At 48.1% G+C, this 15,973-nt stretch overlaps 1 protein-coding gene across 3 annotated transcripts in view; it reads right to left on the bottom strand.

The window, feature by feature from the left end:
* Window positions 1-15,967, bottom strand: part of LOC102260911 (chromosome unknown open reading frame, human C1orf105) — a 45,186-nt gene extending 29,219 nt beyond the window's left edge. For all 3 annotated transcript variants that reach the window (XR_001362393.1, XR_001362392.1, XM_014540886.1), the window contains exons 1-5: window positions 15,169-15,967; window positions 13,972-14,062; window positions 7,378-7,452; window positions 5,649-5,716; window positions 3,896-3,963 (exon numbers count right to left, since the gene is read on the bottom strand). Coding sequence is in view for 1 of the 3 variants with exons in the window: in XM_014540886.1 (XP_014396372.1) it covers window positions 3,896-3,963; window positions 5,649-5,716; window positions 7,378-7,452; window positions 13,972-14,062; window positions 15,169-15,266 (400 nt within the window). In the remaining 2 variants the exon portion in view is untranslated. The remainder of the gene's footprint in view (window positions 1-3,895; window positions 3,964-5,648; window positions 5,717-7,377; window positions 7,453-13,971; window positions 14,063-15,168) is intronic.
* Between the last annotated feature and the right edge of the window lie 6 nt (window positions 15,968-15,973).

Below are 15,973 nucleotides of genomic sequence, written 5' to 3'. Positions count from 1 at the left end.
CACAAACTAAGCTTTTGCAGCTCTTGTCAAAGAGGCCAAAAAGGAGTGCCTAGAAACCAAACTCAAGTATGAGCAGTCGCGGCCGATTAAATAAAAATGAAGATAAAATGCATCCTGATTTGTAATATGAGTCAGAGGGAAAGAGGAATCGATTCTCAGAAGACTTTTCAGGGACCCGTATGTGGTTCTGCTCACCAAACACACAAACATGATCTGACAAAATGGCCACAGTAGGGAAAAGTGCTTGCATTTTCAAAGGAACCTTCGTTTTATAACATAATTTGTTTTGGAATTCTTTAGAATTCTTACCATCCTGACCTCTCAGTCGAATATTATTTTATTTACAAAAAGTTGTTAATATTCAACTTTCCCAAAAGACATGTGGCTTAAAGGAGAAAAAGCAGTACATGAAATAATAGCTTCCCATTGGAAGTCACTGAGTGACAGAGGGAATTGGAGACCTGAATTCTCTGGAACATGTTTCTCATTCCAGCTGAATGAGAGCTGAGAGAGTCACAAAATAACGAGCCCAGGGTCCAGTCTAGGCTCATCGCTCTGATGAAGAGGAGACAGAGGTCCAGGGTTATGGGCACTGACAGACCAAGGACCAAAACCCAGAGCTCCTTGTACCATATCACACGCTGTGCCAGGCCGTAGGCATCCATGTCTACCCATGTTTACTGACAAGAGCCTGTGGGTGTCATGGGACTCGGGACTCTAGGCCAGAGTCAAGGCAAATGGATTCAGAACAAATCCCTCCCCATCACTTACAAAGATAGGCTCTTCCCACTTACTTAGTTCTCACCAATAATTATCAATAATACATGAAGTTTAGCTGAATACACTAGAAATCATTGTTGCAATCAGCAAAATTGGCAGTAATGTTTGTGGGATGAGTCAGCTACTTGGTCTTTGTAGCATGTCCACGGCGATGCAGCACAGGTGGGTGGCCGCTGCAGCAATGAGCAGCACACGCTGTGGCAGGAACATGTCTCAGCCCCATAAATCAGCAGGGCTGGGGACGTGTCAGCAGTTTTTCTGGGCAGATCAAAGGTGAAGGCTGCTGGTACTGAGGCTCTGGCTCTCTCGGGAGTGGGGGTGGCCGGGCAGGGTGGGAGGCACGACATTTCTCTAGTTTTACAGGTGGGAACACGGAGGCCCAAACAGTTTAAACAATTGGGCAAAGCTTGTATGGGCAGACGAGGATCCGAAGCCAGGTCTCCGCTCCCCGGCTAGTGCTTTTCCATAACCTCAGAGAGCACACACAATAGCAAAGCTCAGCTCACAAACATCATGACCAGAATCAACTGTAGATCTACCCAGCTTCAGCTCCTAGCCAACTCCATAGGCTCTGTTTGTTCTGTCCTTGGATGGACTCTATGGGCAAGAACCAGGTCTGTCCGGGAAAGAACACAATGTGCTGATCATAATCGCGTACACCAAGTCTAGCTCTCCTGTTGGCCATTGGAATACACTCCTAGGGCTATTAAGTCAATAAAAGGCATCTTATCACATAGCCCTAAAGAATCGGAAGATAAACATTCTTGCTGAGGGAAGGGTGTGTGGTGTGTGTGTGTGTGTGTGTGTGTGTGTGTGTGTGTGTGTGTGTTTCATTCCTTTGTGAGGCAGACCTGAAAAAATCCAGGTTAAAGGAAACTCAGGACTGGGTGGCTGCTATAGAGACCCCTGAAACCAGCTGCACATGCCTGTCACCCAGTGTTGTCTTGGCTTCAACAGAATGAGGTGGTTGCAGAACAGAGGACAGCAGGGCTTTCACTGAGAGGAGACTCTTAGCTCCTGGCTCTTTGTCCACTTTGTCCACGGGCTAGGCCAAACTCTTTGGATTCATAAAAAAGGATTCACTGGAACTAGCAGACTTTCACCCCACAAGAGTGGACATCTCCAAACCTCAGCTGTTACCACAGTCTCTGGTCCTCCTTTTGGGGACCTTTTCAAGATACCCCTTCTATGCTCAAATTTCCTTCTTGATGCCCGCTCAGTTCAGTTCTGGCTCTAGCTCCTCTGCAATCACCAGGATAGAGCTTGCACTTCCCCATCTGTATGAAGTGAAGAAAATGACCTTGATTTTCCTTACTGTGTGTTTCAAATGAAAGAAAAACTGGAGGCAACTTTAGTCAATATGAATGCAAATGAGAAGATGGACAAAGTCTCTCAAATGACAGCCTGCACGGCACTGAACCCTTGGATCCTTTCACCCAGAAGAATGATCCACTCCCACCTTGAGAGCCCAGTGTTGCTTCTCTAAAAGATGAGGCTTAGGTCAATGCTGAAGCTGGAGACAGAGCCACTATTCCATTTTCCATCAACAGCAAGTGAGCGTAAGAATAGCACTGGGCAGCTTCTGGGAGAAGGCGGGTGTGTTAGGAAACCGGTGGCGTGGAAGGTTCAGGGCCTTGGTAAGGCCATCCCAGGTGGGAATGCAGTCCCCTTCCCACCTTAACGGGTACTACCAGGCCTGCCTTCCTAGCACACAATTAGTGTATAGGCAATTGCTTTTCAACAAAGGAGCCAAAAACAAACAATGGAGAAAGAAACACCTCTTTCATAAATGGTGCTGGGGCAATTGGAATGTCATATGCAAAAGAATGAAATTAGACCACTATCAGATACTATACACAAAACTTAACTCAAAATGAATTAAAGACTTACATATAGGACCTGAAAAAATAAAATACATAGAAGAAAACATAGGTACTAAACTCGGTCTCAGAAAGGTTATTGTGAACTTAACACAAAGGCAAGGAGAGTAAAAGCAAAAAATAGAATAAAAATAAAAGCAAAAATAGACTAACAAGTTTCTGCACAGCAAAAGAAACCATCAACAAAACAAAAAGACAACCAACCAAATGGGAGAAGATATTTGCAAATGATACCTCTGATAAGGGGCTAATATTCAAAATATATAAAGAACTCATACGACTCAACAACAAAAGAATCAGCAATCCAATTCAAAAATGGGCAGAGAACATGAACAAACGCTTTTCCCAAGAAAACATACAAATGGCCAACAGATACATGAAGAGATGCTCACTAGCTATTAGGGAAATGCAAATCAAAACCACAATGAGATACCACCTCACATCTGTTAGAATGACTGTTATCAATACGACAAGAAATAACAAGCATTGGAGAGGATGTAGAGAAAGGGGAACCTTCATACACTGCCAGTGGGAATGTAAATTGATGCAGCCACTACGGAAAAACAGTTTGGAGGTTCCTCAAAAGTAAATAATAGAGCTACCATATGATGCAGCAATCCCTCTTTTGGTATCTACCTAGAAAATTTGGAAATGTTTATTTGTAAAGATATATGTATGTTCACTTCAGCATTATTCACAACAATAGCCAAGACATGGAAACAACGGAAGGTTCCTTTGATGAATAACTGGATAAAGAAGATGTGGTACATACACACAATGGAGAGCTACTCAGTCATAAAAAATGATGAAAATATATAAAGAATATATTGGCAATTGTGACAAAGGGTAGATCTTGAGAGTATCATGTGAAGTGAAATAAGTCAGATGGAAAAGGATAAGAACCATATTATTTCACTCATTTGTGGAGCTTAAAATACAAAGCAATACATGAACAGACAAACTCATAGACACAGACAATAGTATGGTGGTTACCAGAAGGGAGGAAGGGTACGGGAAGATGAAGAGAATAAAGGGGGTCAAATACATAGTGATGGAAGGAGACGAGACTTACATATTGTTATTAACCAATGTTACCCCAATCAATTCAATTTTTTTAAAAAGAGAGTGGGATTTGTTCAGAAAGTTTAGAAATTATCTTAGGGGATTAAACTTTTCATTCTACTACTCCGGGGGCAGTGTGCCTCGTACCACACATACTACCAAAGAAAGCAAACCTGTTGAGATGTCATCAGGGGAACACCTGGGTTCAGTCTGAGCTTTTGGTGGCTGAAGACTCTTCGTTCTGATTGGGGAGAGCAAGAAACCACGTTAGTTATTTGACTAGGGCTTGTTGGAAAGGAATGTGTCCTTGCATGTTTTAAAACAGCGATGGCCTCTTGAATCCAGCACTTGTTAGCCTGGTACTGAGACCGCCTCGCAGCAGAGACAACTGGGCCAAACTTGCAAAAACAAAGTACTTTTGAGCAAAGTGCCAAACTTGTAAGATAAATAATTTGGGGCAACAAATTGCAAAAGTCTCCTTCATAGAAGAGTGAGCTTTTGCTCAGAAATCCCTGGCTTTCGAGAGTTGAGTTTTCCATTTGCAGTCCATAAAGACTATTTATTGGAATAACTTTTATTGTGCTTTGACATAAGAACTATTTAAAAGTATGGACTCAGTGTAGGTGAACGTTATGGGTGCTGGAGCCGGTAATGCTCAAATACCCATTTCCTCCATGATCCTGTCAACCTGGGCCAGGCACTGTGGTTTTAATGCACCGGAGCCTACATCTCAATGTGGACCGAATGGCCCTGAGGTCAGCTGCTGCTGTCCAATGTAATAAAGACCTATTATCCTCCCACATTATTGCTCTCTGTGTGAGGGGGGAAAAGTAAACCTTTTTGATTGGTCAAATATAAGGGTAACTGTATGTCCAACCATCTACTGCAAAGCAGTTCTACCTACTTTGGTGCCTGATGCAGGGTGAGTTCATGTTTTAAGGTTTTTTTTTATTGTTTTTAGAATTTATTCTTTTTAAAAATTATATTTTTAGTGACTTCGGAGGTGAATGGAGAGAGAGAGAAAAAGAGAGAGACAGACAGAAACATCAATGATGAGAGAGAACCACTGGTCGGCTGCCTTCTGCACGCTACCACTGGGGATTGAGCCTGCAACCCAGGCATATGCCCTGACTGGGAATTGAACCGGGACCTCCTGGTTTATAGGTCAACCCTCAACCACTGAGCCATGCCGGCCGGGCTTGAGTTTTTTAATAACGTAAAAATTGAGTATTTCTTCTTTGTCTGATAGTTAAATACAGGAAAAAAACTGAAATCCAACTAATCAAAATTCTGCCTGGATTTTATTTCTGATATAGTTGCTTTTGATAAGAAAGCAGCAAATGACAACCAACCAAACTGACAATGAAAAGGAATATTAGTTATTAAAGAGTGCAGCGGATGTCCCAGAGTCACGACAGATTCTGTGACCTGAATTAGATATGCCATCTACATAGAGAATTTGTATTTACTTCTGCCTAAGTTGTCAAAGAAATTTCCTATCTTATTCCTTGCACTGTTCTTGCAAAGATGGAAAGGATGATGAAACCTCCTACTGTAGTTTCAGGGTGAAAAAAACTTTTTGGGTCTAACTATCTGGTTTAACCAAAAAACAAAACCAATCAAGAAGCCCATTCTCTGGCCCTGGCTGGGTAGCCTAGTTGGTTAGAGAGCATCGTCCCAATAGGCCGAGGTTCCGGGTTTGATCCCCATTCAGAGCATATATAAGGATCAGCCAATGAATGCATAAATAAGTGGAATAAATCTCTCTCTTTCTCTCTTCAAAATCAATAAAAAATAAAAGAAGCCAAATCCCTTAGCATCCCCTACACATTCTACTAACTGCTTCTCGATTCATTATCTTTGTGCCCCCAAACCAATATAATCGGAATTAGCCATGCCACGTCCCAATTTAAACCTTTGACTTACCTATGACTCATACAATTCTCAAAGGAATGTTTCAGATCATTTGGGATCATCATTGTTCTTGGTTGAACCTGAGGAAGACAGTCTCATTTAGAACATTGTCCAAAACCGCATTCCAATTTTCATAAACTATATGTGCCACCTTAACAAACTCAAGTTGTTTAAATATCAGAGTCAGAACTGTATCCTTTTGTGATATGAATGAACCAGAAGGAATTACCCTGCTCACACGTCATAGGGTTTTTGTTCTTCCCTGGTTACCAGATTTTGAAGTTAGATACCTCAAGATTAGTAAATCTTCCAGGTCTCTTTGGTGAGCTCACCACAACATTCTTCAGGTTTCAGGTTAACTATCACTTTTTCACAGGCACTACTGGGTCCCGGGTGGCTGCCCAATGCCCTCCTTGTTCCTAGGCTGCCTCGACTAGAATACTCATAACCTTTTCATTGTAGTCATTTGCTTAATGTCTGGCTTCCCTTACCGACTTCCAGCTTCCTGAGGCCATAGACCACATCTGTACTTTAGTATTTCCAGGTCCTTAAGAAATATTTGTTGACCAAATTAGTGGATGAATGAACTCATTGCAAAGCATACATGAGGGTGTGAAGTGTGCCCTTCACACAGCTGTCCCTGGTGACCCCACACTAAATAATGGAGCACCTGGCCAAGGGTCACTTCAGCACCAATAATAATTATCCAAGCCACATCCTACTTAGGATTTTTATTTCACTGATATTCATCCATTTTATGCTTTTACTTTAAAAAAATATTTTTCTGTTGCTAATCATTTTCATAAATTGGGACATAATTCACATACTATAAAATCTACCATGTTAGTGTCCAATTCAGTGGTTTTTGGTATATTAATAAAGGTGTATAGCAATCACCACTATCGACTTCCAGAACATTTTCATGACTCCTTTATTCAGGAGTCAGTCCTCCTCCCCCAAGTCCTCAGCAACAACTATATTCTTTCTCTATGGATTCACCTACTCTGGACATTTCATATATATGGAATCATACAATATGTGGTCTTTGCTGTCTATTTTCTTTAGAAGTCCTGTAGCTTTGCAGTGAGTTTTGAAATAAAAAATGTGTGATTCTTCCAAATTTGTTCTTCCTTTTCTAGATTTCTTTGGCTATTCTGTAACTCTTGCATTTCCATATGAATTTTAAGATCTGCTTGTCAATTTCTGTAAGAAAGGCATCTGGGATTTCAAGGGCGATTGCCTTGAATCTGTGGATCAATTTGGGGGGTTGTATTGCCATCTTGCCTTGAATCTGTGGATCAATTCGGTGGGTTGTATTGCCATCTTAGCAATATTAAGTCTTCTAGTCCATGAATGTGAGATTACTTATATTTATTTAGGTCTTCTTTAATTTCTTTCTATAATATTTTATAGTTTTTGTTGTACAAGTCTTACTTTTTTTGTTAAATTTATTCCTAAGTATTTTAATTTTTGAGGCTATTGTGAATGGAATTGTTTTCTCAATTTTTTGGATTGTTCATTGGTAGGGTATAGAAATAAAATTAATTTTGTACATTGATCTTACTAGTCTAGTCTGTAACACTGCTGTACTCATTTATCAGCTCTAATAGTTTTTGTATGTGTGGATCCCTTAGAACTGTCTATATATAAGATCACACCATCTGCAAATATAGTTTCACACCTTCATTTATAATCTGGATTCCTTTTATCCCTTGCCCATCTCTGTCATCGCCAGGCTTACCATTCTCACTTCCTGGCATGTGGAGCACAGCTGCTGGTTCCTGCCCAGCATGGGGCCTCTCTGGTTCCTCCTGGCCTGCGGAGAGAGAGGAAAGGCAGAGAGCAGTGAGGAAATGCTGTGGTATCTGGGGCAGCACAGAAGTGGGAAGAGGGTGGAGGGGTGAGGGAGGTTAACAGTTATTCCTTCCATAAAACAGAGATGGACACTCTGGTCGCAGCCCCATCCTGGGTGGATGTAGAATCAAGGCTTGACTGCAGCCAGTAGGTGCAGAAAGGGTTTAGGCAGGAGGGCTGAGCCAGAGACGTGGTGGTGGCCTCGAGCCCCTGAGACAGCGATTCAGGGATAGGACAGCTGGCAGAGGGGGCTGAGGCTGGGGTTGGGGACTGAACCAAGGTCTGTCTTTTCGACTTGAGCACGTAGTTTGAGGGGCTGCACTCTCCCCATTTTATACAAGGGTCCACCACGGGGACATGAGGACCTCCGATGGCTTGAGGAAAGCGAATAGAAGACTTCCCTCCGCAAACCTTTCACTGGCCCCTCCAACGCAGCGCCCTCTTTTCTCACGCCTTAACTCTCCAGCATACACTGTCCAGCACCAGGTGGCCCTGCTCCACTTCCCCAGAGTCACAATTTAAGCCATGAGCAGAACTAGAGCTGGTGCAGGGTCCTGAGCTCCTCCACTTCGGGGGAACAGAGGCTGCCCCGGCACAAGAAAGCTCCGGGTCTGCTCAGCGCTGCTTTCTCCCTGACTTCACTCCTGCCCAGGCTGAAGGGAGGCTTCCAGGCATCGCCACCTGCGGTCCGAGGCTCCAGAGGCAGCAAGTGGGAACTTGAGACTCCTGTTCTGCCTGGGGTTCTCTCTCACCTCCTTCATGCCCACTGACGGCAGCGTCCTGAGACACGCTCGCAGGAGGTGCAGATGATGGGGAGGAGGGTCCTGGGACCCACAGACCATCACTCCGCACAGGAGCCTTCTCCTGCCACTGGATCGGCTTGTTGTGACACCTGGGCCCTGAGCTGTCCCTGCTGCCCTGGGAGGTGTGCACACAGGAGGAGGAGGGACATGTTTAAGCTAAGTGGGGAGTGCCTGGGGTGCTCCTACCGTGACCTCTGCCGGGTGGGTCCCCATGGAGCTTCACACTGGGGGTGTGAGGACTGAAAACTATGGACAACGTTGGACTCTTCCACCAAATGTTTAAAATACACTTCATTTTTACCGGCTGCTTTAAAACAATCGACTCAGTCTTGCCGTGCTGTGGGTCGGTATGCTACAGTATGAGTGTGAATGACTAGATTCATTCATCCAACAACAACACACTTACTGTGAGGCTACCATGTGGAGGGGGCGGTGACAAAATTCCTGGCCCCAGGGAAGACCAGGGAAGAATACAAACTCGTTCATTTGCCCATTCATTAGGGACTGGGGACACTGAGATAAATGAGACACAGCCTCTAAGCTGTCACCACCCAGCAGGCTGTGTACAATCATGTAGTATATTGAGGCCCCCGGGAGGGGTCTGAGAAGGTTAGAGAGGAGGCAGTGCCTGGGTAGGTGAACAGGAGGGGGCAGGAGGAGGGCATTCCAGCCCAGAAAACGCTGTGCAGCTACACAGAGGAATGACCAGCCGGCACCCAGGAGAGCTCAGGGTGTCTGGAGTGTCCTGTGGGAGGAGGGATGCAGTGAGAAGAGACACTAGAGAGGAGTCCTGTGCTGACTCCTTGGGAGGAGGGATGCAGTGAGAAGAGACACTAGAGAGGAAGTGTCCTGTGCTGACTCCTCTGCTTCTGGGCCAATTCAACCTTCTCCCCTGTCTTCCCTGAGGTTCTAGGGGTGGAATCTCCTGGGGATGAGCCCCTCCATTCACCCCTCACATCTCTGAGTTCTGAGACTGAGATACCTCCCAGAATCTGCGATTCAAGGTTGGGGGCACCATGTGTCATAGAAGAGGCAACGGAACTCTGGGCCTCCAGAAAAGAGAGAGGCAACGTCCCAACGGAGGGATCAGGAAGAGCCTAGATGCAAAGAAGTTGCTGCAAACAGTTTGGGATCCCAGGTTCTGTCGGCTTCCTCCCTGCCGTCGGGCTCTGCCGCCGAGTCCCCTTCACTCTCGGTTTCCTCAAGGCCAGCCCAGCAGTGGCAGGAATGGAGGGTTCAGAGCCCGGGCCCTGGGTTGTATTATAGAGTCCCAGCCACCGAGGAAAGAGGCTCGGAAATGTTAGACAGTTCTCCTTTCCCAAGCAGCTGTCCCCAGGAGAGCGGATGGCAGCTGTGACTGGAGAGTGACAGCAGCCTCTGTCCCCTGGCCAAGGTCTAATGCAGGTTTCAGCCAGGCCAGGAAGCCAAAGCTTGCTCTTCACATGTCATAGCTGGAAACATCTGGATATCGAGGTCAACATCTGCCAGGTTCCCAAGATCCGGCTCATGGCCCAAGTCCTTGGCCCCCTTCAATCTTTGGTAAACAAACAGAGAAATCTCTCTCTCTTTCATACACACACCTGTCTCACAACAAAAACTGAAAATGTGAGCAGCAGATGGTGACTTTAAAAATAGCACGACTCAAGGAGCACTGACAAATTTGCCTCTGTACTCCCTTCCCTTCGGCACCTCCATTCCTCTTTCTCCGTTTCACTCCTGCCTTAGCTGAGAGAGGTCACCTGGCTCAACTCTTTCAATGAACACCATGAGGAAAATGTGGCCCAGAAAGGTTAGGGTGCTTGTCGAATAGCTCATCTATTTAGTTTGTCCACCAGAAAGTTCTCTGGCTGAATGACAAATTTGCCTCTGTACTCCCTTCCCTTCGGCACCTCCATTCCTCTTTCTCCGTTTCACTCCTGCCTTAGCTGAGAGAGGTCACCTGGCTCAACTCTTTCAATGAACACCATGAGGAAAATGTGGCCCAGAAAGGTTAGGGTGCTTGTCGAATAGCTCATCTATTTAGTTTGTCCACCAGAAAGTCCTCTGGCTGAAGGGTCAAGGGGACAGTGGACTCTTAGGATCCATATAAGGGGGTAAAGATGCCTATATCCCTTCAAATACAAAAAGTGGTGCTCAGAGAACTATTTTCAATATGCCAGAATAACCCTATGATAATTAAACATTGTCCTGATCTCTGAAAATACTGGCCACCTCCGTAGTTTTATGCAGCTGAATGTAGTTTTTAAAATTATCTTCCTGTTCACTCGGAAAAACTTCGCACACACACAAAATAAGCAACAGCCATGTACCTGCTGTCCTGACTTAGTAAACTTGGTTATTATTACCATTTTATTTCAGGGCACTGGTGCTCATGATTACCTCCCTTTAAGATGGTCTTACAGTTATATATGTTGGATCTATATCAACAGGAGAACAACTTAGGCGTATACAAGGTAGTTTCTGTGGTGGTCACGAGCTTTCAAAAATTGAGTGTCAATGGGAGAAATCTTAGAAAGAGTTCTCGGGGGTGAGAACAGTAGGAGTCGCCCTTCGTGTGTATTTCCTCAGCTATGTCCCTGCACCACGTCACTAGTCAGGGCTTTTTGTCACAGAGCTGCTAAAAGCAAAGGCAATAACGTTCTCACCTTTATTCTGACTCACTAGACTGGAAAACAACAGATCAGAGAGGAGACAGAGTCCACGGGGCAGGAATGCAGAGAGTCGGGTGGCCTTTCACCCTCCACGAGTGACTGTGGGGCTCTAGTCCGTTACACCCAAGCCTGGCAAGCAGAAAAGGGGGTGCAGGGTCTTGGCAGTGGCCCCACACATCTGCTCCGCCTGCCGTGGAGCTCTGAGTGAGCAGCCTCCTGGCCTCACGCATCCACCTATCCAATTACACTTTCCTGTCCTGGGCATCATGAGTGGCCGCCTGGAGTGGCAGGTGGCAGTCATGACTAACAGAGCAGGCGCTCCACAGTAGAGGTTTGCATGGGGGATGTTTAGGCTCCGTTTCTTTGTCTTCATTTCCTATCTTTCTTCTTTGTGAGCTTATGCCTCTCCCCTTCCATCTCCTTTTTTGTATTTTTGTCTCCTTATGTCTCCGTGTGTCTCTTGGCTCGGCTTCCCATCTTTCTGTCTCTGAGCCTGTTTCCTCTCTTTCCCTCTCTCATCAGGGAGGACTACACTCCGGGCACACAGACACCTGCACTGGCCAGGAACAGCTCCCGGGCAGGAAGGAACGCCACCTGGCTGAGGATGACCGAAGTCCTGCCCTTTGACCTGTGACGGTGAAGAGGGAGCCAGGGCAGGCCCTCTGCACCACGCCCAGGGCCAGGAGGTCTGGTTGGCAGCAGGGCTGCCTGCAGCTCTCAGCAGGTCCCCGATTTAGAGGATAAAGGGAGAGACAGCGTGTCCACGGGGCATTCCACTCCCATGAGATGCATCATTGCTCTTTGCTTTCCAGAAAGGAGCAGCTGCGGCTGTTCACCGCACAGCAGACATGCTCAGGCCTTCACGACTGAGATCTGAGTCTGTGTGACGGGCTGGGAGCTGACCTGAGATACCTGCCAGCTGTCCCAACAGAACAGGGACCCAGGTTTGCTATGAAGGTGGCAGAATGTGCCTCTCCCAAACATGCCACTGGGCCATCAGGGTTATTTGGAGCTGAAGGCACTTTGTAAGACGGCAGGTGCAAGAAGGGTGCGCTGACCCCCCTTTTTCTTCCTGAAAGTAGGAGATAAAAACCCCAAAAGGAAGAGGCCCTCCTTACGCCAGAAGGAAAGCAACATCCTTATCGTAAAGGACCAGAAGATGAAGCTGAGGGAATTCTCTGCAAACAGACCTTGTTTAAATCTCTTCTCCCCTCTAGCCTCCCCGTGCAGTTGAGTTACTTTTCCACAATCGCCTCTCTCATATAAAAACGTTTTGGCTTTGCCACTTCTTTGGGTCTTTGTTCCTGTAGGAGGGCACCCGTGTCACGTAAAACATAGTAAACAGATGTGCTTTTCTCCCCCTAATTTGTCTGCGGTTAATGCAATCCTCAGGCCCAGCTGAAAGCTCTAAGATGGAAAAGGTTGCTGAGAGAGAGAGAGAGAGAGAGAGAGAGAGAGAGAGAGAGAGAGAGAGAGAGAAGAGGACCCCCTCCCCCCCTCCTCCAGGTACCCAACAGCAGTAATGGACTTGTCACCTGAGTCCCCCAGGGACTGGCTTTTCGGGCTGTGCCCATTGTCCCAGGCTGGGAAGCTGTTGCTCTGGGCTTCCCTCTAGTGGCCACCCATGAGCACTGCAGCCATGAAATTCGGAGCCCAGTTGAAGGGGAACCTCTCATCGGCCTGGGCCTTAGCAATGCCTTCCTCCCTGTGTCCTGGGTGCCTGGAGCCAGTGCCTCTGCACGTGTGCGGAGACCCAGAGCAAACCTGCAGGAGGTGGCGCTAGGTGGCAGGGGGAGGCTGTCTGCATAGGAAGTTCAAGGAGACTAAATGACCAGAAGGCTTCTCGCTGGTTCTGCCTGGATGCCAAGCCCAGCGTGTCCCTGCTCAGCCCCTCTGTCGTGGCAGCAGACACTCTCACCTGCTTGCCTGGGTGTTAGGGAGATTAATGAAATCACCCTGGAGCACAGCCCTGCCCTTGACCCTCAGTGCTGTGGCCAGGCCCACCCAGCTCCACCGTCCCTTCCATGTAAGCCCGCGCCCCTGCGGCCTGAGCGCTCAAAGCTCTGCAGGCAAGTCCTGCGTGCTCAGTCGCAGGTCTTGCTTCCAGGGCCCTTCCTCACTCGTGGAAATCCTCTGAGCCAGTGAGATGCCACTACCTCTGGATCCCGCCCTCTCTCCGTCTCTGTTCGCCCCTCCCCCGCCCACAGAGGACCCTTCCTCCCACCCTGCCCTGATATACATTGGGCAGCCCTGTGCCTGTCCCTGTGCCCTGTTATTTGTGTAGGCAGGAACTGACCTGCTCATCCCTGTATCTGTATGAAACCAGGTAAAAGGGCTGCGAAAGCATTATCCCCTGACGTGAAGGCTGGTCATGACGTAAACACAGCTACAGAGCTCTGGCCAAATGCGTTAGGGATGCAGCCTCCTGCACTGCCCACAATAGTCCTGTGCTGGGTTATCTTTCGGGTGAAGAAACTGCTCATGTCCGAGTTCTCTCTCTTCCTCCACCTCGGGGAGGTGCTGACTTCACACGCACCATAAATTTGGGGACCCTCTGTGAGGCTAGTGCCACTGCATGTCACCCAGCAGCCAGGCACGGTTGACTTTCAGGGGTGGAGGGGAGATGAGGACTGTTTAATGTGAAAACCTATGTGTATAGGGGTCCTAGGGGTTTATGGTGGTCGTGGGAGGGGGTTAGAGACTCAGAAACTAGGTGTGGTTCTGGACACAGGCGGAGAAGCAGTCCCTGAAGGTCCCAGGGCAGATGCCTCAACATGAAATTTTTAATTTCCCTTTTTTGATGGTTCTCCCCTCAGGCCTCTATTCTTAGCTCCAGTGGACCTGGGGGCCCTGAACGAGGTGACTGGCTGGGGCTCGTTCATTTCACTTGGCAAATGTCTACTGAACACCTACATGCCCCAGGCTTGGGCTGTGCTAAGGAGACAGGAAGTGTCTTTGGAGGCACATTCATGTTGTCCTACAACTGCTATTGGTTTCTTTGCAACTAAAGAAAAAAAAATTGAGTACCTTAGATAAGCCATTTGGAACTTGAAACATATTTGGCGAATTCACATCCTTCCTCCATGAATTCAGAGAAGTGGCAGAGCCATGAGGGTATCTGAGTGATCAAAACAAAAGCCTGTCAGAACCACAGTCTCTGGTGTGAAGGGCGAGGCCCTTCCTATTTCAGAGAGAAGCCACGGGGCATCCCCGGGCGGGGCAACCCACCACCTCCTCCCGTGGACCATGTCCTCCCTCCAGCCACGTCTTCCCTGGAATTTTCTTTGCGGTTTGCAAGGGAAGTAGTGATGCTCTTCACAGGGTGGCACACCTGCTGGCCGGTGTGGTTCATTTTATTACGGTATGAAAGTTCTACATGTGCTTTAAGCTTTAGCTAGCCTTGGCAAAGCAGCTGTGACACAGAACAGAAAGGGTTTTGTCAAAAATAAACAGCGTGCGCCCTAACCGGTTTGGCTCAGTGGATAGAGTGTTGGCCTGCGGACTCAAGGGTCCCAGGTTCGATTCTGGTCAAGGGCATGTACCTTGGTTGCAGGCACATCCCCAGTAGGGAGTGTGCAGGAGGCAGCTGATCGATGTTTCTCTCTCATCGATGTTTGAAACTCTCTATCCCAGTCCCTTTCTCTCTGTAAAAGTCAATAAAATATATTAAAAAAAATAAACAGCGTGGAACCCAGAGCTTTGGCCAGATGAGGATTTCCTAATCCTAGGGAATTGCTGATACTTAAACAGCCAGCCTTTCAGCAGACTTTGCATGCCTACCTGTCCTCCCCAAAGCGCAGGGCACCTCACAGGTGTGGTCCATCCTGTTAGACCTTCTGTGAGGCAGGTGGGTGTCATTTCTCTCAACAAGGGCTCCCTGCTGCCCGGACCCTCCCCGTACAGACACGTGGCGAGCTCCTCTGACCACCGCAGGTCCTTCTCCTGGCAGCTAGCTCCAGCGTGGCTGGCTGCAGGAAAAGCCCCCCCTCCCTTCCCCTCTGACCCTCCAGGACCTGGCTGCGAAAGTGAGCAGGTTCTGAGGGCACCTCATTGCGTGCTGGGCCTGCCTTGCTCAAGCCCCTGCCCTGCACCCCCTCCCACTCCCACCAAAGACTGTGTAATCAGGGAACAGTTGACGTGGGTTTCTCAACTGACCAGACGCGTGGCCTTGCTTCTGTGTGGCCTTCCCTGCAACCTTTGCCACCGGCAGCTGAGCTCTCTTACCTTCTGGGGAGGCTGAGCACCAGGGGCTTGTTTCTCAGGCTGGCCTCACAAAGCCAGGGGATCCTGTCGAACTTGGGAACAGAAGCCTGGAGAGACATGGAAAGAAATCATTTTCCAGAATCTGTCGCGCTTGACCAGAGCAAGCTGATGGCAGCTGGACAGCACTCAATACATTTTTTTTTTTGGTGAGCAGTTACATTTAGTTAACTCTTTGGGTTGCCCACACAATGGCCAAGAGCAAACAGTGTGGTCCCCATTCCGCTGATGGAGAAATGGAAGCTCAGCCTGTTGGCCGAGTCACGCTGGTGGGGCGTGGATTCGGGGTTCCCGACTGTTGAGTCCCCCGTGTCATGTGTTCGCTGTCCCTTTGCTTCTGGGTCACGCCCCTCTGTTCTGCAGACGCGGGTGCCTCCATGCACTCCGCTGGGTCTCAGGGACCTGCTAGTCCACGTCTGCGGCTGAGTCCGCCACCCTCGTCCCTTCTCCAGGCAAAGAGAAGAAGGACGTTAACTTTGTGAATCCACTTCCCAGCTGGGCGGACCAACCACCACCTCTCTGAGCCCCAGTTCTGTCCCCTACGAGGGCGGGGCGGCCGTCACATCACAGGTCAGTGGGCGGGACCGAAAGCTCCCTCCCGCGCAGCAGCGGTGTCACCAGCACCTGCAGGGATTCGGTGACTGTGTCGAGAGAATGCACGGACCCCGGGAAGGCCCCCGCCGAGGGCCTGACTTCACACCGGGAACTCAACACCGGCAGCCGCGCTCAGCTCGCTTCGCCCAGCCCCGCCTCCACCCCGCCCTTCGGA

Source organism: Myotis brandtii, unplaced genomic scaffold, assembly GCF_000412655.1.
Source record: "Myotis brandtii unplaced genomic scaffold, ASM41265v1 scaffold250, whole genome shotgun sequence".
In the NCBI taxonomy this organism is placed as follows: Eukaryota; Metazoa; Chordata; class Mammalia; order Chiroptera; family Vespertilionidae; genus Myotis; species Myotis brandtii.
The sequence above is the reverse complement of the archived record's forward strand: the minus strand, read 5'-3'. Positions and strand labels throughout refer to the sequence as shown.